This window comes from Temnothorax americanus, unplaced genomic scaffold (genome assembly GCF_048541705.1).
Source record: "Temnothorax americanus isolate GAGA-0224 unplaced genomic scaffold, ASM4854170v1 Scaffold13, whole genome shotgun sequence".
Taxonomy (NCBI): domain Eukaryota; kingdom Metazoa; phylum Arthropoda; class Insecta; order Hymenoptera; family Formicidae; genus Temnothorax; species Temnothorax americanus.
In genome coordinates this window covers 2,759,000-2,782,164 of record NW_027509264.1, presented here as the reverse complement: position 1 = coordinate 2,782,164, position 23,165 = coordinate 2,759,000, and the positions used below count along the sequence as shown (strand labels likewise).

The following is a 23,165-nucleotide window of genomic DNA, read 5'->3' as shown; positions in this document are numbered from 1 at the left end:
GATCACCGACGCGCAGTCCGCTACGAGCTCGACGTGTTTTAGTTGTGTGAGCCACTGTGAGCGCAGGTTCTGTCAGTGAAAGAAGGAAAACAGAACTTGCTCTTACGATTCACATTTTTACACACGCACTGGCAGACAAGCGTATTTTTTGAACTTGTACACTTTAATTGTACGTAGGTTTGTAAGAAGAGAGAGAAATTCGTTCTCTTAAAAAGCGTTATTTTGGGTTCTATGAGTTTAGGAAGCGTGTCTAGGTTAGCTCGAAATATTTCAATATGTCATCAACTTTGTATCAAGTTTATTCATCTTATTGAAATATAATTTTATAATCCGACGATGTCAAATTGCACAAGATCGAGTCTCTAAATTTTTATTTTTGTCAGAGCTGAATAATGGAGGCCTTTGAAAACAAAAAATTTCACACATACGCACACATATATGTATATATAAAAAATTTTGTTTTCTTAGTAAAGGAGTATTCAAGTAAATATACAAGATCTTGGGTTGTAGGACAATGGTGGCAGGACCAGCTGAGCATGGAATACAAGCTGATGTTATATTTGTCATCGAGGGAACAGCTGTCAACGGCGCGTACCTCAATGATCTTAAAACGAATTACGTTATTCCTACATTGGAGTAAGTTTTAAATTTACTATTACAAATGTTAATTGTATATATATATATTAACTTCTTATATTAGGTCAAAAAGAAGGATTTTTTTATTGTTCTATTTTTATGTTTTCTTGCAGATATTTCAGTCAAGGGGGGATAGAAGACAGGGAATATGTTTCCGAGGTATGCAATTATATAACTTAATCTTGTATAGGACGTGATTAAGTTACAATTTATTTTACTGCAATTGGAATTTACAGCAAAATAGCACAACGTTGTATGGAATAGTTGTTTACCATGCCGCTGATTGCTTACCATCTCCATGCACGGAGACTCTTGGACCTTATTCGAATCCTCACAAGCTACTGATGGTTCTAGACAAGCTTGAGTGAGTAAAAGATTTAATTATCTTTTATATCAAATCAACCTTTTATGCATAAATAAATTAATTCTCATTTTTGAAATTGGATATCCTTTTTATCGATTGATTTATTTTGTCAATAATAATGTTCTGTCTCTACTAGAATGGTTGGCGGAAAGGGGGAGTCATTTGCAAACATAGGCGAAGGTCTTGCAACAGGATTGCAGTGTTTTGAAGACTTACAGCTGAGACGAGAGCCAAATACAGCTTCGCAGAAACATTGTATTTTGATATGTAACTCGCCCCCGTACCAAACTATGATTCAAGAAACTTACAAGTTCGCTGGTCATACCATCGAACAATTAGCTGCCGTTTATCAAGAGGTGAGTGACATAAGAATTACAAATTGTAAATGCTTAATAAGGAGTACGTTATATACATATGTAATGTGGCCATATATGTGTGTAATTTTTTAGAGGAGTATTAACATCTCTATATTATCACCAAGGAAAATTCCGGCATTGTATAAACTATTTGAGAAAGCTGGCGGTGATTTACAGTCCTCGCAAACGAAGAATTATGCCAAGGATCCACGGCATTTGGTGCTTTTGCGAAATTACAACTTAAAGGAGCGACCTGTCAGTCCCCAAATGGGTGGTAACGTTCACAATACCGCGGCTACCGCGGCACAAATACCCCTGAGTCCGCTGCAGAGCAACGACAGTCCGAACACTAATCAAGTGCAGCAGAATATCGCCCCGCCGAATCAGCAGCAGGGTCCTCCTTTCAGAAACCAAGCCCCCCCTCAGAATCTTAACTCTGTGCATCAGACCGTAACGCCGTCCATGGCGGCACCGATAAACGCCACGCGGCCGCCTTACAATCCTCAGATAGCCGCACCACCAAATTATCATCCAGGAGGAGTAAACATAGCTACGAGGCCCAGATGGATGCGCCCGTTCATAGCACCGGGTACGACCGCGCCTGCAAATACGCAAAGCAGTGCGCTAATAGCACAACTGACACAACCTTCGCCGTTAGGACTCAATGTAGCTGCGTTTAGTCAACGGTTAGATGGTAAGAGCATGGACGTTTGCATCTTATTTTTTGTATCTTTATAATGTACTTGGACATATAAATTCTGTAATGTTCACTTTACAGTAGCTGGCAATAACGTTATGGCAGCTAATCAGCAGCAACAGCAGCAGCAACTCACTCAGCAACAGCAACAACTACGCTTGACGATGCAGTTGCAGCAGCAACAGCAGCAGCAGCAGCAGCAGCAGCAACAACAACAGCAGCAAAATGTTCAGCAAGCTACTATGTCTATGGCCGCTCAACCAACTCACAGCCAACCGGGATCGCAACTTGCTACGTCGTGTATCAGCCAGTCTGTACCTACTCAAGTACCACAGACTGTTACAGCTTCGCAGCAAGCACCAGTTTCAGTATCGATAACGCATTCTCAAGCACAAGTAATCAAATTTCATATTATTATATTTATACAAAATTTTACAAACAAAAGAATAAAAAGCATTGCAATATAGAGTGTGATATAGAGTAATATTAGAATGAGGTAAAAATATATAATTTATAGTTTATATTTTGATAAACTGTAAATTGGAAGCTATTCTAAGCCATAAGGCAAGGATTACGCGCAAATAAATAATAATATTAGTTCCATTGTAACTTTTTAGGGCAACGTATCTACTGGTACTGTACAAAGTCAACAACTCGTGCCACGCGAGCGCCAGAACATCTGGCAAGGTATCGTGGAATGGATCGAGAAGGCCAAAAATCCCACAGATGCCCAAAAGCAAACGAGACACGTTCCATGTCAGGTCTCGGCTAATGCGAAAGATGGAGATCCAGAATTGTAAATTACCGTTTCTCACTGTCGACGTAATCTTTCCGTGTTTTTTTTATTTTACACGACGTTTTGCTTTTCAGGAAAGCAGACACGTGGCCGCCAAAACTGATAATGCAACTGATGCCGAAACAACTGATAGGAAGTATTGGTGGTACCTATCTGAAGAATTCTAAATCCGTTGTATTTCACCCAACGCCGTGCGAAGCATTGGAATCTTTAACGAAAATGATGACTGCTGGATTTGTAAGTGTATTTATTGTTTTGTTTGCAGAGATTGAATGCTGCGAATAATATATAAATACCTGCTACACACACACATGTCTACAATGATACTTAAAATATAATATAATTCAGGCAGGTTGTGTTCACTTCACTTCTGCGGCATCAAGTCCAGCTTGTGAAATAAAAGTACTTATACTTTTATATACTACGGACAAGAAAACGTATCTAGGTTTTATCCCAAACGATCAAACAGCTTTTGTAGATCGTCTTCGCAAGGTTATACAACAGCAGAAAACATCTCAAAACGCGTCTGTAAGACAAGTAAGTAAATAAGTTATATATCAATTGACACAAACAGATCGGAGAGTAACTGTACGACTTTGTCAGGCTAATCCTGGGCCGGGCAATACGATTCCCGCACCGATGCCTGCCACAGGTACACAGGGGGGTATTCTTATGTCCCAAACGAATACTATGGCGATGGGAGGTGGCCAAATAACACAGAATGTTGTGTCCACCGCTCCTCCGCAAACTTTAACTTCGACCAGCGGCCCACAGACCCAAATGAATATGCAGGTAATACAAATATGATGGCATTTCGATGAAATAGAATAATGTATATATTGGTTAGACATTTAGCAAACGCTTTACATTATAGAATAGCGGAATTAGCGGTCCGCAAGCGAACGCTGGTGCTGGAGGTATGATCGGTCAACAACGACCTCAGTTTGACGATATAGAGATCGCCAGGCATCAAAATTTGTTAAAGATCCAACATCTGAGACAAACGTTAGAAGCTGCGCAACAACAAGAGGCGCAGTATAAATCTCAATTGGAAGTGAATGTAAATATATGTTTTTAATAGAAATAACTTTCAAAAGTTTAGAAATTCTTACGGGGGTTGCGATATTTTTGTTCAGATTCAACAAAATCTAGAAGTGGCACAACAGCAAGAAATGCAGTACAAGCAACAACTTGAGGTTAATGATCTTCATAAATATATTTTTTTGATGTACGAGAGAGGTATATGAATAATTGTTTTCACATATGTACAGGCACAACAGGCACAGAGGAGCCTCAATCAGGCCGCTATGGCTAACCAACAGGCGGGCTCTCAAAGATTGATGCGTCCAGTTTCCAATAATCTTGGTCTCAGACACTTATTACAACAGGTGAGAACCTGTCCCAAAACTTAAAAAAACTAAGCTTCATTTATATTAATTCTTAGATATGTAGAACCAAGCGTTTGCAATACAAATTGCAATTAATGTTTTTACAGCCGCAACCACAGTACAGCGTTCGGCAAGTATTCGGAGTGCAACAGCAAATGGTAGGACCGAGAGGGCAGATAGCAACGAGACCAATGGCACCTGGTAATGCACAAAATCAGCAATTTGAGGATGTATCGAATTATGACTTCCTCGGTTAAAAGACGTAAAAATAAGCGTTTTCTTTTTAAGTTTACTTTATTCGTACACGTACGCGTATGCATGTATACAACGATGTGTAGAAGGAAATACACGAGAGCATAACGATTTTAATTTTGTATATTTGTGAGAATAAATAACGCTTGTACATATACGGAGCAATACATGCACGAAATGCGTACGATACGTAATAATATTTTATATTATTACGTATATAAATTAAAAGGCATATCCGCCCTTTTCAATACTTTGTTGAAATTCTGAGTACTTTTTAGCAACATTAGTATGAGCTGATGCATTTCCTCCCTAAATTGTTATGTGATGAGAAACGCTTTTTAACTCAAGTCAACCTATATTAGCGATAAACTTGGGGTTAATGGAAGATTCTTCGTTTTCTTTTAATTTGTTATAAATTTTTAGAATCTTTTGCTTAATCACATTGCTATTTAAGATCTGCTTGTTACTCGGTATGATTTAGAACTTAAAATTAAATCACACGACAAAGAAATTATTAATACGATTTTTGAGCAAAATTTAGTAACATAAAATGAAAATTGTAGAAAAATTCTAAACAATCTTATGAAAAATTATATGAGCCACAAACTACACGCTTTGAAATCGCAATTTTTAACAAATGATAATAATATGTTCAATATTATATAATGTTTTATTATATTATTTAATAATAATATTAAAATAAAAATATACATATATGCAGTAACAAAATATAATATACATATATGCAAAATAGAAATCCGAGAAAATTAATTGATCAAGATTAAACAATAACTGAATAGGTCTAAATTTTAATTTATCTGAGATAATCTATTTAAATGCTTCTTGAATTATATATACCCGTAAAAGACGATTTTATTCTTACGAAGGAATCCATGTTTTCTCAGTTCTTGACCCTTATTATCACGAGTCCTTCAATTTAACGCTATAAAATTCCTAAATATGACCATTTATATACAACATATTTTACATATCTAAACGTACAATTCTTCAATGTAAGCATCTTGTCAATGCATTTGGTTTTACTAAAAGATATTATTTGTTATTGAAGTTTCGTCTAAAATGACCCAGAGGATATAAAAATTTGAAGATATTCGATTACGATAAATAATGGAAAATACCGTAATGATGGAAAACATTTGCCGTTAACAGAAGCTCTTACATTTTCACATAGCAATAAAAAACTGTACAAAAAATTATCTCTAAAGAGATAACAATTGACGGAATCAATACAATTGAATGAAGTGTGTCGTATGGCCGTCCCGATAAATCGGATCATCCGTGATGGACGCGCGACACAGGGGACACGATCGCTCTCTGTCGAGCCACGTCGAGACGCATGTTTCACAGAAAATATGTTTACAATGAAGTCTAACCGGTGTGGTATATTCTTCGTGGCAAATGGCACATATACCGCCGGATGCAATCAGCTGTTCCTTCGACGGAGACACTCCAAGGCTCTATTAGAAAAAAGGCATTATTACAGCACGATTATATTACAATATGACAATTTTAAAAACATTTGTATCATGAGAATTGTGCGTACCACGTTTTGGAACAGTTTCCACCCAGCGGTGCGGAGCAATTTAAGACGCGATAGTAGATCGCTACCCTTGCTCATTGTATACATTATCGAGAAGAAAATTCCCACAATCTTCTCTGGACCTTGATACGTTTCGAGCAGGTAATACAACCACGGCTGAACAGGCGCGACGCATCGATAAAGTTGCGACATCGCTTCTACCATGAGATAATATTTTCCCTGAAATTTAATTCATTTTTATCCGATTATACGTCACCCTGTCCGACAAGTTGAAATAGCGAATGAAGAAATTAGTACTCACCCGATTCTGGAACGCCAGTAATCGTACCGGCAGGCAAGTCAAGAGAACTTTGCAGACGATGGTGATGAGTTTAAGGAAGAAGTCCATCACCGTGACGTAGCAAAGCAAGTCCCAGATCGTGAGCGGTTCGGCGTAAGGAGCGAGAGTGTAGAAATTAAATGTGTAAACGACGAACACGATACAGGCGGTGATGTAGCACAGAATCAGCACGAGCAACGACCAACTCCGATTGTGCTGCTTGGCAATCTCGCGCTTGAGGTCATTGTTAGCGTGAATGAACGTGACGAGCAGTACAACGAACGTGAGTATCCCGGCCCTGTGATCGTACAGACTCTTGGCAAGAAGAATAATGACGAAGGGAACGTATCGTTGAAGATGCTTCAGCAACGCCCGAGTCTCCGGGCCTATCTGGACGTTGCCGCTGGGGGTATTTTCTGCATTATCGTGGTTTTCGGCAACTTCGTTCGCAGCCTCATGCGCGTTACTCGATAAACTGTTCGGCATTGTCGACGCTGCGTGACGATGATGACGATGGTTGCGGGGTTCATCGTGAGAACTGGGACCATTCGTTACGGGCTCTTCTAGATTGATCACATAGCTATCGCTCGGTAACGCGACTGGATGGACTTGATTCCGGAGTCCGTGAATGGCCAAGAGCGACGTCAACGTTACGTTGGGCTGTTACGACAGAAAGAGCAATCAGCTTAGGGTGCCACCCTCGAACATCGGCAATGCGACGACTCTCTTGATGGTACATACCGCTGCTTGTTGTATAAGAGGACGAATCCCTCGAATGGTGGAGGAGATATTACCCGCAAATATTCTAGAGCGTTCCGCCGTTCTAACACCAAAATTAAACGCCGTCCCAGGGTTTATACCGGCCAGGGTGTACCGGGTACCGCTTGGCGATTCTTGAATTTGTCCATTTTCATCCGACGTCGGTACGCGTGGCATCCTCGAGTCACAATGTCCGCTCGCTGTCTCTTCCATCGGCCTATCCTCAGCCATATTTTATCTGCAAATACGAACATTTTTGTCAATTTGTGGATATCACGGCGGTCAATGGCCCGTCAAATCCCCTCGTTACATCATTATAACGTGCGATCTACGCGAGAGATGCTCTTAATGATATTAAAGTAAACAGAGCGATATATAGAATGTTACGTAATGTGTTTATTTCACAAGTAACTTATCGGAACGGATACACGTGTTAGCAAATATTAGACACGACTGTGCGTTTTTGACGAAATCGCATTCGTTCGACGTCCTTCCCGAATGAGAACGAAGAGGCTCGAAAAATAATTGCTCGGCACCGTAAAATCCATTAATCAACCGCTAAAGATGACGCATTTCGAGAAGGTTAAGAAATCTGTCGTATCGACTGGCATCGACGAAATATTCGACGCGCATATGAGCACTGAGCACGTGACAGAAGTGATGCGCAAAACACGAAACCTTGCATATAATTATAATAAATGATGGATCTCGCTGAGCGCAGAAAACAGGTGAAGCTTCGTTCTAAACTTTCCACGGCGTCTCTCCTCCGCGATCAGCGAGATCAAGTTATAATTGTTACTAATTATAATATATATCATACACGTTATAATTATTTGTATTTCAATCGTGGGTTCTTATTCTCCGTCCATGACAACGTATCACAATTCACGAGTTTTTGATCGAGTAAACATAGCGGATTTCTGACTTCAATCCTCTTCTTTTGTCCTCTTTATAGATTCCGAGGCGAGTCTTTCAATATGTACAGTAATAAATTCCACGATCAGCTGTTTCAAGAATCTCCTTCCGTTTTTCATATAAAGCTGGAAAGTAGAATAATTCAATTTTAATAAGCGTCTTTCTTTGAAATATCGTATAATAACTGGCTCCATTTCTCTCCTTGCGTTAAGCTGGTTATCTCTGTTATGACGCACACTCGTGCGTCGCGTTTTGTCGGTACGACAGGTTTTCTAACCTTCACATTTTTCGCAACAATAATCCTCACTTTCAAACCTTCGCTTTTACGCTGAAAACCCGTCGAGTGCGATTTCGTCGAGATATCCGAGCGAAGTAACCCCGAATCGAACATTTTTGAATACATCACCGCATTTTAAACGCGTCACTTGTATATACGTACTCCGGTAAAATATAACGAATAAATGTCGTATGGTCGTAATACACATGGAGGAAAAAAAAATAAAAATAAAAAAACACGTCGAAAGTAGGAAATCGAATGTCGACGAAGGCACCGTTCGTCTCCAACGGTTTTCCGAGACGTAGAGGTATGTATTTATATACCTTTAGCGAGAGAGATCGTAATCACGCAGATCCCGCTACGATCGTCGATAGATGCTCATTTCTTCGCTCTACAGTCCCGCGGGAGAGGTGAGATGAGAGAGGTCCGTGGTCCGTGCGAAATCCCACGCACGAGAATCCGGTTCGCGTCGCGCGCGAGACCCTCACGTTTCTTTCACGCAGCGAGCGCTCACTTTCGGCAGCCGTCCGTCCGTCATAATAATACTACGAAGTGTTGAGTACTATGCGAGTACACGTCGTCGCATCACGCCAGTCTTCACGCGATTTGGATTATCTGTACGATGTCGATTGGACCTTGCTCTTGCTCGGGCACGCGCGACACGCGCGTACTGAAAGCGGACAGAGCGGTGAGCGGGGAGCGGTAAGTACACGCGCGGTACCCCGAACGGTCCGCGCGTTTTCGCGATAACGCTCGCGAGACGCATTTCGCAATATCGTCCTCTCTCGCTGCCCCGCCCGGAATCCGCGGAATGTGGATGAGGAGAGCCGCACCTTCTCGGATCAACTGCGACGTGCCCGAAAAATCGAATGCCGTTTATTATTTTATTTTTTATGTATCTCGATACCCCGGAACGGGAAACCTGCCTTACCGTCGCGCTCGTGTTTTATTCCGTCAAAGAATACCGGGACCGGCGTGTAGATACCGACACGTGTCTCACAAAAATGCCCTCGCGACAGCGATGAAAGAGAAAGAGAGGTTACATACATACACATTTTTCTACCTTTTTATTTTTTTACATTAACATTACTCGCGTGGGATGTAAAATGCACCCTAGCCCTAAAAATCTACTAAATTCGCCGAATAAATCTCAACTTGCTGCGTCGTGTATCAGCCAGTCTGTTGTGTTGTAACATACCTACTCAAGTACAGACTGTTTACAGCTTCGCAGCAAGCACCAGTTTCAGTATCGATCACGCATTCTCAAGCACAAGCAATTAAATTCCATATTTTTGTATTTATAAAAAATTTTAGAAACGAAAGGTTAAAAAGCATTGCGATATAGAGCGTGATATAGAGTAATATTAGAATGAGATATACGAGGGTCATTTGAAAAGTTTCCGACCTCATCTAAATAAAGTAATTGACAAAAATTTATTTCGCCGCCCGATAGATGCCCTTGACATATGTAAACCGTAAACATTTCAAGTCATTCCGATCATTACTTTGTTTATGGCACTCTTCCAGGGGTTGTGGGATTGTCAGCTGACATTGTCTGTCAACAATGGAGAAAACTGAATATCGCGCAGTGATAAAATTCCTTCATTTGAAAAGGAAAAATACTCAGGAAATAAAAGATGAGTTAGACTCCGTATACGGTGAAGCCTCCCCTTCATTTACAACGGTCAAACATTGGGTGGCCGAGTACAAACGTGGTCGTACGAGCATTTTAGACGAGGAACGTTCCGAGCGCCCGAAACCCTTACAGAAATTTAATACCGTAAGTGATTATTTGGCTAGTGATTAATTACTTATTTTGAGTATTAAAAGTACTGTTTTTAATAATTTTAATTACTAGTAATTAATTACTAAGGAAACCGCTACAAAACTGACGAAATGGTCGATTTAGTGCATCAAACTTTTCAAATGACCCTCGCAAATATATAATTTACAGTTTACATTTTGGTAAACTGTAAATTGGGAGCTACTATTCTAAGCCATATATAAGGCAAGGATTACGCGAAATAAATAATAATATTAGTTCCATTGTAACTTTTTAGGGCAACGTATCTACTGGTATTGTACAAAGTCAACTACTCGTGCCACTACGCGAGCGCCAGAACATCTGGCGAGGTATCGTGGAATTGTGCGAGAAGGCCAAAAATCTCAGGAGATTCGTTCCATGTCAGATCTCGGCTAATGCGAAAGGCGGAGATCCAGAATTGTAAATTACCGTTTTTCACTGTCGACGTAATCTTTCCGTGTTTTTTTTTCATTTTACACCACGTTTTGCTTTTCAGGAAAGCAGACACATGGCCGCCAAAACTTATAATGCAATTGATACCGAAAAAATTGATAGGAAGGGCTGGTGTTACCTATCTGAGGAATTCTAAATGCGTTGTATTTCACCCATCGCCGTGCGAAGCATTGGAATCTTTAACGAAAATGATGACTGCTGGATTTGTAAGTGTATTTATTGTTTTGTTTGTAGAGAATGAATGCTGCGAATAATATAAATACCTGCGACGTGTCTACAAAATGATACTCAAAATATAAATAATTCAGGCAGGTTGTGTTCACTTCACTTTTGGGGGATCAAGTCCAGCTTGTAAAATAAAACTACTTATACTTTTATATGTTACGGACAAGAAAACGTATCTAGGTTTTATCCCAAACGATCAAACAGTTTTTATAGATCGCCTTCGCACGGCTATACAACGGGAGAAAACATCTCAAAACGCGTCTGTAAGACAAGTAAGTAAATAAGTTATATATCAATTGACAGAAAGAGATCGGAGAGTAACTGTACGACTTTGTCAGGCTAATCCTGGACCGGGCAATACGATTCCCGCACCGATGCCTACCACAGGTACACAGGGGGGTACTCTTCTGTCCCAAACGAATACTATGGCGATGGGAGGTGGCCAAATAACACAGAATGTTGTGTCCACCGCTCTTCCGCAAACTTTAACTTCGACCAGTGGCCCACAGACCCAAATGAATATGCAGGTAATACAAATATGGTGGCATTTCGATGAAATAGAATAATGTATATATTGGTTAGACATTTAGCAAACGCTTTACATTATAGAATATCGGAATTAGCGATCCGCAAGCGAACGCTGGTGCTGGAGGTATGATCGGTCAACAACGACCTCAGTTTGACGATCTAGAGATCGCCAGGCATCAAAATTTGTTAAAGATCCAACATCTGAGACAAACGTTAGAAGCTGCGCAACAACGAGAGGCGCAGTATAAATCTCAATTGGAAGTGAGAATGTAAATATATGTTTTTAATAGAAATAACTTTCAAAAGTTTAGAAATTCTTACGGGGGTTGCGGTCTTTTTGTTCGGATTCAACAAAATCTAGAAGTGGCACAACAGCAAGAAATGCAGTAAAAACAACAACTTGAGGTTAATGATCATGATAAATATATTTTTTCATTCGATACACCGCACGCGAGTAATTTCGTTAACAAAGAAATTCCACGAGTATAACGTAGGGTTGAACGTGTCATTTCGTTTCAAACGAGACGCTATGATTCTAATAAGTAGTCGTTATTTTCAAGACGAATTGTTACAAGGCGTACAGTAGTAGAAAAATAAATAAATATTTGATGATCGATACGTTGAACTTTGAGAAATAAATGTCGCTAGTTTATTTTGGCGGGTGAGCGGCTAATCGTACGCGGTTTCGTTTCCGTTTACTTTCGCGTTTTGCGCCCTTTCCGTTTCTTTGCATTGTCGTCGCGAATTGTTTCGATGTAACTGTGAGTGCAACGCGATATCGGATGCTCGACAGGCGCGTTTACTGCTGTTGTCCATATAATCGAGGCGATCGCCCCCAAGGCCTGCGCCATGTAAAGTATCGTCTGATTGAGTCTCATGTCTTCCAGTCCGTAATACTAAACAGAGAAATTATGTCGATAAAAATTTTAAATCTATTAATACAAATTCTAAACTTCTAAATAATCTAACTTTGAGTGTACGTGCGTGTATGAGTGTTTATAATATATTAAAAATTCATAGTGGATAATTTAGATGATAAAGTGGACAATTTGAATTATTCTGCATGTATAATTAAATTAAATTATTCCAAAAATTATATATACACACAAATGAAATACAATAGTAATACCGAGATATGCTGATGGAATGTTTTTGCACGCCAATATTTTCCCGTAAAAGAATTCTACCTGAAAAATAACAGGAGCCAGGGCATTCTGCTCCGGGTAAACCTCTTTTCTTTTTGGTCTTCCCATCGTCGACCTTAATATTCGCGTGATGTCCTGCGAGAGCTGTAAAGTTTTACTCGCTTGTACCTTTTTGCAGAAATGAATATTTTCCCTTCGCGCCGCGTAAAGGGAATACATTCTTATATGTTTGTATACCTTTACTTCCGAATTATCGGACAGATATTGCTTCGCGTAATGCAGGAGCGCGGTGTATCGTGGATCGCAGATATCGGCCTCCCTGTGCCCCGTCAATTTGTCCTTGTTCCACAAATTCAGCACGCAGGTTTTCAAAGCGTGTTCCGTCCACGTTCGGCCGAGCGTGTTCTTGATTTTCGTTTGCAACTCTTTCCACTGCAAGTGATACATATATATACATTCATAGATTTTCAATATAAGAAACACAAAAATAAATAATTTTCTCTTTACCTCGAACATTGTTCCACTCTTAGGCTCGTCGATGTGCGCCAAAACGCTGCTAGCTAATACCTCATTTATATGGAGATCCGTTAAACCCAAAATTTGCGTAATATGAGCGATCGGAGCCCCGCCATCGTCGTCACTGCTAAGATAGATCGTTCAATTTTCTCGTATCTCCTTCCTCTTATACTTAATTAAATTAAAAGATACAATTTTACAGCTATACGTGCTATTTATTTACACGAAACGCGTTTTTATCTCTCATTTATAGTATTTTGTTTTATTTAATTCGCTAAATATAAGTTAATATATTTAGTTATAATTAGCTTTACGGTTTTTTTAACGTATGTTTAATATTCAAATTTATTTTTGCCAAAAACGAAAATTTCTGTATTGTATAAGAATAATGAGAAATTGCGATTACATACGCGTTTAAAGTGACGTATAGCCTGAGGAAATCCGCAATCGATGATTTTCGGCCGTTGAAACTCTCATTGTTTAAACAATCTAATAAAAATTGCACCCAATCGCCGTCACCGCTCACATTCGTCAATGTTCGGCCTCTGGCAATCAGACCGATGATCGCTGGTAGGGTTGCGAGAAATTCCATACCATCTTCATAGGTATACTTAAAATCGAACAAATGTTATTTCACGAGTTAATTAATTCATGACAGATATTAATTTACGCGTTAATTAATACATGGTAGATAATAACTGTCCCCGATGTAAGTGTATTTCTATATGTGCAGAGAAAATTACATATCATTTGTTTCTATGTTAATTAGTCTCGATTATAAAAATTTACGAATGAAGCTATATGAATTACATTCAGAAATGGAGATTTCGATATTTCGCGCAAACATTTTTTGCTATTTATATTATAACATTTCTAGTATTTTACTCTTTTTAAAGATATAATTGCATTTTTTATCGCGTGTTTTATTACAAAGGAAATATTTTGATTGTTATTACTTGCAATGTAAATTTTAACGAATAATCCTTGGTAGTTTTTTTTTTTTATCAAGTTTCTATTTATTGAGGAAATTTTTATGATGACAAAGTATCTTCAACTACCTCCCAATAAGTGTAGGGCATAGCACCGTGCCTTTTGGCCTCCTTCGCCTGTTTGCTGACGTCGAAAATTGTGAGCGCGACCGACAATCTATGCAAAGGGGTAATTGTCTCAGGCATCGAGCGTAGAACGGAAGCTATCGTTTCACCCCGTGGTCCCGACCACCATTCGGTACATTTTTTACGTCGCGATGTCCAGTCGGCGATCAATGAAGCGGTTTGCTGCTGCGTCGGGACGTCGCCGGTTAAGAGCAACCAAAACACAGCTTCCGCGCTCGGCGAGTTTCCTTCGCGAGGCAGCAGAGCGATCACTTCCGGTATAGTCAATCCACGGTACACGATCTGGAGAAGTTTAAATTTTAACGTTAAAGTTTTAAACGGCAAGATTGTGTAAATCTGTGCTTGATGAAACTTTTAATAATTTAATGTTGGATTTTTACGGAATTTAAAGTTTTACGAAAATGAAAAGTTTGATTTTATAAAATTGTATCATCTTTTATGTACACACATACATTAAAAAAATTATATATATATAATATATTTTTAATATATTCATCATTTTTAATTTGTAAATTTATCTATTTATTTGTTCTTTTAGTAAATATTCTGTCTCTTAATTTATAAAAAAGATAAAACTGAAATATACGATCAAACTCATAAAATGATGGAAAATTTATGATATATACCGTTCCTTTAGTCTAATTTTTTGCGCCACGTTTTATGCGACCCGAATAATAGCTACGGACAGATGAATTTAACAATTCGCGATTAAACATTCTGCGATTATTACGCCGTGTTTAGGATCAAGTTCCGAGGTTTCCCTGACGATGGTTTTTACGTCGCTTAATCCCGCGTACAGGTCCTCGACCGTGATCTGACTAACGACGCTCGGGCCGAAGTGAAATCGAAAGTTTCTCAGAAGATCGTGGTGCACGGGAATCTTCTCGCAGAGGGCCTCCTTTAGATTCGTGCTCGTGCTGGGCTCTCCTCTCGTCCTGCTCACCTTAGGGGACGACAGATTCCGTATTCATCGCAAAATCGTCAGAACGGTCGCTCTTACGTTATCTCTCGCGTAGATTAAAACGCGACGTCACTTCGATAGAATTTCCGAATTTGGCGAAATTACATTCGCACGCGCGATCTCGCGTACTTTGATAAATTAGTTTTCCAACCGTCAGTACGTGCCGTTCCCCCGTTCCGAAGCTGGCCTTCCCATCGCCGGGAAATTGCATCACGCAACTCTTCCTCCCGTCCCACGGAACGAACATGTGGACTCTGTGACACCGGAGTCCTCTTGACAGACGTAACATATCTTTCGTAATAATTTGTTCGATCGTGAACCCGAATTAACGTGTAACACGCTGCGCGGAAGATATATACAAGATGAAGTAATGGTAAGCTCTTTCGTAATACTTGAATTTATCTTTTTACGTTGAACTAAACGGAAGAATTTTCTCGTTAAATCACTTTAGAGGCATTTTGACACATTTAGCTCTCGCTTCTGAAGAAAAATCAGAAGCGAGAGCTTTCGAGTTTGCTGCTTCGCTGTTTTCGTGGTGTACATACACTTCAAGCGGTTCTCTTCCATTCAAAAAGAACTTCCGCGCTCGACACATCGTTGCTGAAAAAAAATTGTGCAAGTGAGAGTTTAAAATGACAGTTCACGGTTAATGTCTCACTGGCTTTTTATTGTGAACGTCGTGCATGGTGAATGTGCATACAAAATGAGGGATCACATATCACCCTTTGCCGGTCGCTGCCGGCGCCGTCGCGCACTCTCGCGCCGGTTACAAAATCGGTTTCCGGTTAACTTTATGCGTTTATGCAAATAGGAATTGAGCGATCTTACGTATCCTTTATATGCCGCTGTCTCGTGTGACACTTTTAACATGTGCGTTCGAGCGTTCAAACGTAACAGATAATAACGTCGGCGACGCTCTCACTCTATTGCTGGTGTGTAACGGCGACAAACTCGGTGCGTCGCGAACGAGTCCCGGGGATTGGCGACTTATTGAAAGAGAGAGAGAGAGAGAGAGAGAGAGAGAGAGAGAGAGAGAGAGAGAGAGAGAGAGACCTAAGGTAGAAATTACGTGCACGTAGCATCCGTCTTAGAGTAAATATAAACGGTAACAACGCTAACACACGATACATGCCGATAGAATCTATGTGTATACAACATCTCGATAATATGTTAACGATTACACGCGATCGACTGACCGTTCTTAACATTAGATCAATAACCGATTAACCAATAACTCTCTTAACAGCATAGTAAAATATATGTGTGTATGTATATGTATACTATTGCTTCGTTCTCGCCGAGTACCAGCTACCTACAGCGTGAATATAATTAGGCCGAACGCGGGAAAGGGTTGAGCTGAGAGGAGTTCCGCGCTGCATTTCGCTACCTTCTTGCTTCTCGCTCAGTGTATCGTAGCTTTTTTTTTCTAACGCTTTTACGCTATTTAATAATTGTTCTTCCGAACACTCTAACACATGTGTTAATTTCTACGCACGATCCCGTTCCGTCCGGAGAACGGAACTCATTGAAAATCGGTAGTACACACGTAGTTTCGACAGACACGCGAAAGTAATTTTATTGCTTGAAATTGAATTTGCCTAAAAAATTATCATTGTTATCATCGTAGTATACTGCAATTAATATAATAGTAATCGACGGTCTATGCGAAAGGAAAATCGTTAAACGTGCGGCTAATGCAATTATGAATACAAAAAGGTGAATACTGCAGGGGGAGACAGATCCTTTCAGTCGAAAACTTCGTCCTCGCCGAGATTTCAGCGAACAAGACCCTTCCTCTCCCCCCCCCCGCCCCTCGCTGGATTACGAAATCACCGATATATGTATATGCGATTCAAGCGGTGATTAATTCGCGTGTCGCAGCGGATTCACCGTTGACGTAAATCTCGATTATTATTGTCGCTTATTTCAAAATCGCTCGTCCACTCTCTCGTGACTCTTGAGCGACGTGCTCTTCGTCGATCGAGCGAGTCCTCGTCGCTCCGGTTTCATTGCTCGCGGACAAGCGTGGTACACACGATGCGACACGATGCATTGTATAATCGACTGCCTCATAACGGGGAAGCGGGTCTAGTCTTAATGTCAGAGAAGAATGCACTTCTCGCCGGTGTCGTGTGGATGGGCTCGCATCGGTTGCGTCGCCGCGGGTGACGGCGAGTTCGGCCTACCTTCTATGGCCTGTATGCTCTTCATCAGTTCTCGAAAAACCTGTCGATCATCAAAAGGTACAACGCTAGTCTCCCTGACTGACGCTCTCTCAGCTTTTTTAAGAGGCGAACACATGAATGGTCAGCAAACATAACACACGCAAAGACTGGAAAAAAAAAGACAATGGAGCAAAAATTTAAGAAAATTCAGAACAATAGGGTTTTCCGAAAACCTCGAGAGCTTATTTTCAAGCTCTTCGACGAATTTTCCGTCGACGATTTAGCGAGTACCTCAGTAACCGCGGTACGCGCAATTTTAGTATTAAATGCTAAATATGAACGGTAATTGAAGCGTACATTTAAAATTCTAAGAGAGTTAAGTTGATCTTAATACGAATGAGATGCAGATTGGCGGTGGGCGAGATTAATAAATAATGTATAACGCGCACCTGCACCACGCGACAGTTAAATCTGGCACTGCACTCGACGTAACCGCATCTCCAATGCTTCCGGACGAGGTTTACGATGTCTCGGTACCTGGTCCCGGAAGCGACGGTCTGCGACAGTTCGTCCTGCTTGTTTCCAACCACCAGCAGGGGTACGCCTCTCATGTCGCGCGCCTCGTAGATTTGCTCGCGTAACGTTCTGATGTACTGAACACCAATCGGTCGAAAAAATGAACGAAAAACACATGCGAGATTGACACGCGTTAACTCATTCATGTCCAGCGGGCCACATATGTCAGCGTGTTTCAAAAAATCATATCTCTGTCAAACATTGTTAAACAATGAATCATCAAAAGCAAATAAGACACTTTTTAAAGGGGCCCGCTTAAACTTCAATAAGAAAATATTATCGTAAAAACTATTGTAAAGTATAAAAAATTACTTGCTTGATAAGATCCATAAATAATTAAAGTAGATGTGTGTGTTTTTTTTTTAATGTCAGACATGGAAAGATTAATTAAAGATCAGTGCATACGATATTTTAAATTATTTTTTTTCTCAGTATTTTAATTTATTACTATCGATCTTATACGTGTGGGCTATCTGAGTGCACACTTTTAAGGTCAGAAGGTTAGAATATTTTCAAAGAAGGTAAACACAATTTAGAAAGATTCTTCTCTGCAGTCATTAATTACTTATTGTACCAATCTCGCGTAACAATGTTATCAACGTCACGGTGCGTTTTTCATTTTGACTGACCATTAGTAAAATCGATTTAACGTCAGCTAACTTGCCGTTACTCTTTGTCCTCGAGGGACCATCTTTCGTCAAACCCCCAGACAAACAATCCAAATAATCAAACTTTTATGCCGGCAACTTTGACGCGACTTGAAGTCGGAAGTCGTGACGGCGGCTTTCGCGAGATAGGAAAAAGCTCGCGAGGAAAACTTTGCGAAAAAGAGATAAGCGCGGAAGTCGTGACGACGGCTGTGCCGTGTTTCTGACGTTCCTCCGAAGCAGAAGTTGCGTCTCTCGCGAAGAGGCCCGCTCTCGCAATTTGTCGCGTTTTTTTTTTTTTTAACATTCAATCTCGATTGTAGATACCTGAAACGTGTCCTGGTTGCTAAGATCAAACACGAGCACGTACGCTGTCGCGCTCCGTAGTCCGTAATAACGGAAGTCCGTCCATTCCAGGTGCGAGCTGACCGGGAAGTACGGGATGGTAGGCAGATCGGTGATCTTCAGTTCGTATAATCGATCGGCCAGCACCACGCTCGGATAAAACGTCTCCCGCTTCTCGGTCGGTCTGTACTCCTCGGAAAACTCGCTCCAGACGAATTGCTGGCAGCAAAAGTCGCGCAAACGAAAATCACGAGTTCGTAAAAACGAATTGCTAGGCTGGAGGCAAAAATCGCGCAAACGAAAAAATCGCGAATTCGTAAAGATATAATTATGGGTACGAAGAAGGTCGATCGAAAGCTCTCCTACGAAAAGCGGAGCGTTCGGAGCTGGAATTTCGACCATTAAAAGAAATGTCAAAAGTGTGACCCGGCTTCCTTAGGATATTCGTCGTGCCTTTTAATTTCCTCGGAGAGCCGATAATCGTCGTCATCGATAAGCGGAAACTATCGGAAATGAACGGAGCGTCCGAGCGACTCGTTTCCGCGATTTGTTTCCTTCCCGGCTTTGAAGCAAAAATTCTGACAAAGATTCTCGCCGATCGTACGACCCGCGTGTATAATTGCATTCTCGTGCAGGATATTTGCCAAAGTTATCGCTGCGTCTTCGTTTTTTGCCAGATTGATAAAAATTACATAAAAGTAAGACTGATATAATATATTTGTAATGTTCAAATTTACAAATTATGTTAATTAAAATGTCTTTTCATTAAGGTAATTAGATCTTTATATAGAATTTCGATATATCCAGCTGTGGACGAATATCCAAGAGATATTAATTGAGAGATTTGCGGGGCAGAGAGCAGTTTCACGCAAAGTATACGAATTAAAGTATATGAAAGTTAACGTCTAGTTGTGAGAGGTCCAATCCTGTCCATTAAATCTTACTCGGATTATGCTCGTCTTTCCCACGCCGGGTGCACCCAGGAAGATGACCTTAACGCGATCTAATGTGTCCGCGGGGCTGTCCTCCTCTTTCGATCCTCCTTCGGCGCCTTCGTAAGTTATTGTATTTCCGCCTCTTCTTTCCAAAAAATCGAGGTCCAGCTCTGCGACAGAGATGACAGAATCGTATACGCGCTAATAACACGTAATAAATAATACGAGATAAGAACTTGTTGCTCATACATATATATATGGCAAAGCTATTTTATTCCGTAACTATGAGATCCGGTTTCCGGAATATTGCAACGAGAGTAAACCTCGTTCGAAACGCGCTTCCGCGATGGGTGCGTTAAAGTTCTGCAAATTATACAATTTTGATGAAACGTATACGGGAGTGTATACAATATCGTATGATCAACCAAAGTTATTCAAAGTACAAGAACTGTCTTACACAAAGAGCACTCGTTATAATCAACTCTCCCATCAGTATTAAATTCAGAAGCTTGCTCTCTGTTAGAATACATTGTAATCGCGAAACAAAGCGAGAGGTACTCGCGAAGAATCCACGTGGCGTGTACAATTAACGTTGATAAATATTCCACAGCTTAATTAATATGCACGTGGTAAAAAGTATCAGAAAATTATCGTCTCGCGCACTTCCGCGGGCATAATTGTTATAAATATGACAGGTCCGCGGAGAGGACGCGCCGCGGCCCGATGGAATAAATGAATTGGTTAACAGTATTCAGATGGATATCCGTTGCGGAACGAACTTTACGCGGCAGTCAAGTTAGAAGATCGTTTCGCGCGAAACGCGAAAGTCCGTCCCGTGCAAAAAAAGCTAAGGGAGAAAGATGCTCCTGACATTCGTTTTGCTGACTTTGCACAGCAAGTTACTCTATAAGTTGTCCGTCGTAAAAATATATTATTCGTGAAGCGAGAGAATATTTTTAGGGACTCATGTCATCCATAAATCATGATATACCATGCACCTTTCGTGCGAGGATTCATTTGTCTCCGCAAGTATTTTGAATCGTAAAATTACTTTATGATCCCGTGCGCAGGAGTGAAACAACAAGTTTGCATGGCACCCACGACCGAGTGAGTTCAATTTAAGCGTACACACACACAATTCCATGAAAAGATAAATAAATAAAATGTCAATCGGCGAGGACATGCCGCATGCGAAAATGCGTGTACGGAACGTGCAGAGAGAAGCTTTGCGATTTCATGAAATTTTAATTTATGGAATTTCAAGTGAAACATATGCGTGAGTGACGACAAATTTGTAATGAGCGATGCAGTGATTACAAATTGGCTGAAAGCTGTACTCGCGACATTGCTTTCGCATAACCAAATCGACGTGTAATTATGGATGCTTAAATGAGATTTTATTCCGCTCTTTTGAACACGATGCGCCAACCCACGCCGCCGAATAAATAAAAGCACCGACGCGACGGATGCTTATAACGAAAATGCTTTATAACAGAAAATCAATTCCCAATTCATAATTAAATCATTGAATCAATTCAGAAGATTAAACGTCTTTATAAATAAGACATGCATTACATTGTAAAGTACCTCAATAAGCATCAATTATATTTAAATCAGGAGGAAAAAAAATATATTTTCACATATATAAGGCAGAAAAATTGATGATTAAATAAAATGGATATTGATCTTCGACTTTTTCAGAATAAAAATAAAAATATCTCACATGCATTCGGTATGGTTGAATTTATCGGGACATCACGCGTGTATTGACAAACGAATCTCGTTTACCCAAAAGCCGTTTATTCGCGTGTAAGATCGAGCTCGATGGGAACTCATTGTCCTTCGTGCGATCCATCAGATTTAATTGCAATTAGAACATATTGCACTCGCGGCGAAGGGCGAATATTCGCGTTACATTTATCGCCGCGTTCAGACGACCTTCGTGGTCGAAGTTCGCCGATCGACTGACGAGAAACTCTGGAGTACTCTCTAACTCTCTCTAACCAGGGATCAACGACCATATATATTATATATATATATATATATATATATATATATATATATATCTACACATAATATATGAAAGAAATATCGATTTATCTCTCTTAATTAAGGTGGCATTTAAAAATATATACATATATATATATATACTTTTTAAATTATATATTATATATATTATATATATATATTTTATATATACACATGTATAATTTATACTAAAGAAATATATATATATATGTATTTTTTTTTAGTTCTTTAATAAATTACATTAAATTTTGTGTAACGAAATATATACCTTAAACTATGTAACTTGAAATAATCGCGATATCCATATACAAATCGTTTTAAAGCTACCGATTGTATTAATTATAGGTCTTTAGTAGGTAAATTTGTTTTGGTGAAGTAATAAAAAAATATTTTTAAGTTTTCTTTAATTAACATGGCTAAATTAACGTGCTAAATTATATAGGAACTGGAAAAGGGAAGTACTTTGACGTATTAATTGGATTAAGTGTATACAAATTACCACGTTATGCTTTGAAAGGTACGTGTCGGACCATTATTGTTATCTCACCATGGTATTATAGCACAGAAACTTTAATTATGCGTAGGTACAGGCTTTTATACAAGTTTTTAATTAATTTTAGCTCATGTTAATACACGTATATAATCAAGTAATCGATCCTTTTGTTTGCGAGAGCGCGTTGATTTTAACCTTTAGAAAACTGTGATATAATTAATGACGTTCGCGTAATATTCATATTTCTAAAAAAATTGTAAATGTAATTTATTGATAAATGAAAATAATATTATAAAGGAAGACAACAGAAATGAGTACAAGTAGAAAATATATACATAAAATATATTTAATATATCTTTTTCATTTTTGAGAAGGGAACACTTCTAATATAAGTCTGTTATATAACATAAAACATAAGTTATAAAATATAAAATTATAATAACAGATCATTATAACAATATAATAAATCATACTATGTAAATTATAAATAAATTTAAGACGTAATATAGTGGCGGATGACAGGCGGGTGACAAAATATTTTGCAAAACTTACAATACTTACGATAATGCTTGTGCGGCGGGAGGCTTCGCCTCCTCCAGCCGCTCGCAGTTTTTGTACCTATGGTTATCGGTGATTCGCAAAAAATTCCTCACAACTTGCGCCGCACCAGCTCTTGTTAACTCCGACGCGATTTCATTGCTTGAGCCTTGTAAAGTTAATTAAGACGAATTCAATTCTGTCGGTTGACTAACCACGTTCGCTCATGCGATTGTACTTTGATTTCTCTCTTTTTTTTCTCCTTTTTTATTTGCTTCGGTATATTTTGGTATATTATTAAATGGCAATGAATTATTTCCTTTGATAAAAATTATCTCTCGTTTTAGTCTAGATTTTATAATCTAAAAAACC

At 39.5% G+C, this 23,165-nt stretch overlaps 5 protein-coding genes across 11 annotated transcripts; 2 read left to right on the top strand and 3 right to left on the bottom strand.

Moving 5' to 3' along the window:
- The first annotated feature begins 28 nt into the window (after positions 1 to 28).
- Positions 29 to 12,445, top strand: LOC143893933 (mediator of RNA polymerase II transcription subunit 25). 4 transcript variants are annotated; one of them, XM_077399817.1, is made up of 15 exons: positions 29 to 169; positions 511 to 636; positions 750 to 795; positions 873 to 1,000; positions 1,137 to 1,356; positions 1,450 to 2,050; positions 2,135 to 2,448; positions 2,671 to 2,849; positions 2,924 to 3,086; positions 3,198 to 3,386; positions 3,453 to 3,641; positions 3,724 to 3,909; positions 3,986 to 4,045; positions 4,121 to 4,237; positions 4,345 to 4,689. In XM_077399817.1, exons 2-15 carry the CDS (start codon positions 515 to 517, stop codon positions 4,492 to 4,494), a joined length of 2,664 nt encoding a protein of 887 aa, XP_077255943.1. In that variant the 5' UTR covers positions 29 to 169; positions 511 to 514; the 3' UTR covers positions 4,495 to 4,689. The 4 variants fall into 4 exon arrangements, with proteins under 4 accessions (XP_077255943.1, XP_077255945.1, XP_077255942.1 ...); XM_077399816.1 differs by having other exon boundaries at positions 76 to 254; positions 2,138 to 2,448; XM_077399815.1 differs by having other exon boundaries at positions 77 to 254.
- Rnft2 (ring finger protein, transmembrane 2) lies at positions 5,141 to 9,014 on the bottom strand. 3 transcript variants are annotated; one of them, XM_077399832.1, is made up of 6 exons: positions 8,644 to 9,014; positions 7,949 to 8,168; positions 7,111 to 7,366; positions 6,352 to 7,029; positions 6,054 to 6,269; positions 5,141 to 5,967 (listed from the first exon to the last, which is right to left on the bottom strand). In XM_077399832.1, the coding sequence occupies exons 3-6, from the start codon at positions 7,357 to 7,359 to the stop codon at positions 5,734 to 5,736; spliced, it is 1,377 nt and encodes a 458-aa protein (XP_077255958.1). In that variant the 5' UTR covers positions 7,360 to 7,366; positions 7,949 to 8,168; positions 8,644 to 9,014; the 3' UTR covers positions 5,141 to 5,733. The 3 variants fall into 3 exon arrangements, with proteins under 3 accessions (XP_077255958.1, XP_077255957.1, XP_077255959.1); XM_077399831.1 differs by lacking the exon at positions 7,949 to 8,168 and having other exon boundaries at positions 8,644 to 9,013; XM_077399833.1 differs by lacking the exons at positions 7,949 to 8,168; positions 8,644 to 9,014 and adding an exon at positions 7,665 to 7,919.
- Positions 9,377 to 11,247, top strand: LOC143893946 (prostate tumor-overexpressed gene 1 protein-like). The gene is made up of 5 exons (XM_077399847.1): positions 9,377 to 9,739; positions 9,848 to 10,100; positions 10,381 to 10,544; positions 10,621 to 10,783; positions 11,106 to 11,247. The coding sequence occupies exons 2-5, from the start codon at positions 9,885 to 9,887 to the stop codon at positions 11,121 to 11,123; spliced, it is 561 nt and encodes a 186-aa protein (XP_077255973.1). The 5' UTR covers positions 9,377 to 9,739; positions 9,848 to 9,884; the 3' UTR covers positions 11,124 to 11,247.
- LOC143894098 (putative citrate synthase 2, mitochondrial) lies at positions 12,026 to 15,067 on the bottom strand (the record flags this gene model as incomplete). The annotated part of the gene is made up of 7 exons (XM_077400173.1): positions 12,026 to 12,226; positions 12,518 to 12,619; positions 12,713 to 12,907; positions 12,983 to 13,115; positions 13,402 to 13,601; positions 14,050 to 14,388; positions 14,837 to 15,067. Coding segments are annotated over 7 exons (1,401 nt in total), but the record flags the coding sequence as incomplete, so codon positions are not given.
- A 646-nt stretch (positions 15,068 to 15,713) lies between these two features.
- LOC143893944 (ras-like protein family member 10B) lies at positions 15,714 to 21,742 on the bottom strand. 2 transcript variants are annotated; one of them, XM_077399846.1, is made up of 5 exons: positions 21,524 to 21,742; positions 19,745 to 19,905; positions 18,783 to 19,019; positions 17,682 to 17,877; positions 15,714 to 17,293 (listed from the first exon to the last, which is right to left on the bottom strand). In XM_077399846.1, exons 1-4 carry the CDS (start codon positions 21,588 to 21,590, stop codon positions 17,698 to 17,700), a joined length of 645 nt encoding a protein of 214 aa, XP_077255972.1. In that variant the 5' UTR covers positions 21,591 to 21,742; the 3' UTR covers positions 15,714 to 17,293; positions 17,682 to 17,697. The 2 variants fall into 2 exon arrangements, with proteins under 2 accessions (XP_077255972.1, XP_077255971.1); XM_077399845.1 differs by having other exon boundaries at positions 17,682 to 17,885; positions 21,524 to 21,734.
- Between the last annotated feature and the right edge of the window lie 1,423 nt (positions 21,743 to 23,165).

Coding starts and splice junctions, on each gene's coding strand:
- LOC143893933 (XM_077399815.1), top strand. CDS start 232: ATGAGTTTAGGAAGCGTGTCTAG. Junction 2,850..2,923: donor AAAGATGGAGATCCAGAATT/GTAAATTACCGT, acceptor TTTGCTTTTCAG/GAAAGCAGACACGTGGCCGC. Junction 3,087..3,197: donor AAATGATGACTGCTGGATTT/GTAAGTGTATTT, acceptor AATATAATTCAG/GCAGGTTGTGTTCACTTCAC.
- LOC143893944 (XM_077399845.1), bottom strand. CDS start 21,590: ATGGATCGCACGAAGGACAATGAGTTCCCATCGAGCTCGATCTTACAC. Junction 19,020..19,744: donor GAAAGACGAGCATAATCCGA/GTAAGATTTAAT, acceptor TTTTGCTGCCAG/CAATTCGTCTGGAGCGAGTT. Junction 17,294..17,681: donor TTAACTGTCGCGTGGTGCAG/GTGCGCGTTATA, acceptor GATGATCGACAG/GTTTTTCGAGAACTGATGAA.
- Rnft2 (XM_077399832.1), bottom strand. CDS start 7,359: ATGGCTGAGGATAGGCCGATGGAAGAGACAGCGAGCGGACATTGTGAC. Junction 7,030..7,110: donor CTCTTATACAACAAGCAGCG/GTATGTACCATC, acceptor CTGTCGTAACAG/CCCAACGTAACGTTGACGTC. Junction 5,968..6,053: donor GGAAACTGTTCCAAAACGTG/GTACGCACAATT, acceptor TTTTTCTAATAG/AGCCTTGGAGTGTCTCCGTC.
- LOC143893946 (XM_077399847.1), top strand. CDS start 9,885: ATGGAGAAAACTGAATATCGCGCAGTGATAAAATTCCTTCATTTGAAA. Junction 10,101..10,380: donor CCTTACAGAAATTTAATACC/GTAAGTGATTAT, acceptor GTAACTTTTTAG/GGCAACGTATCTACTGGTAT. Junction 10,545..10,620: donor AAAGGCGGAGATCCAGAATT/GTAAATTACCGT, acceptor TTTGCTTTTCAG/GAAAGCAGACACATGGCCGC.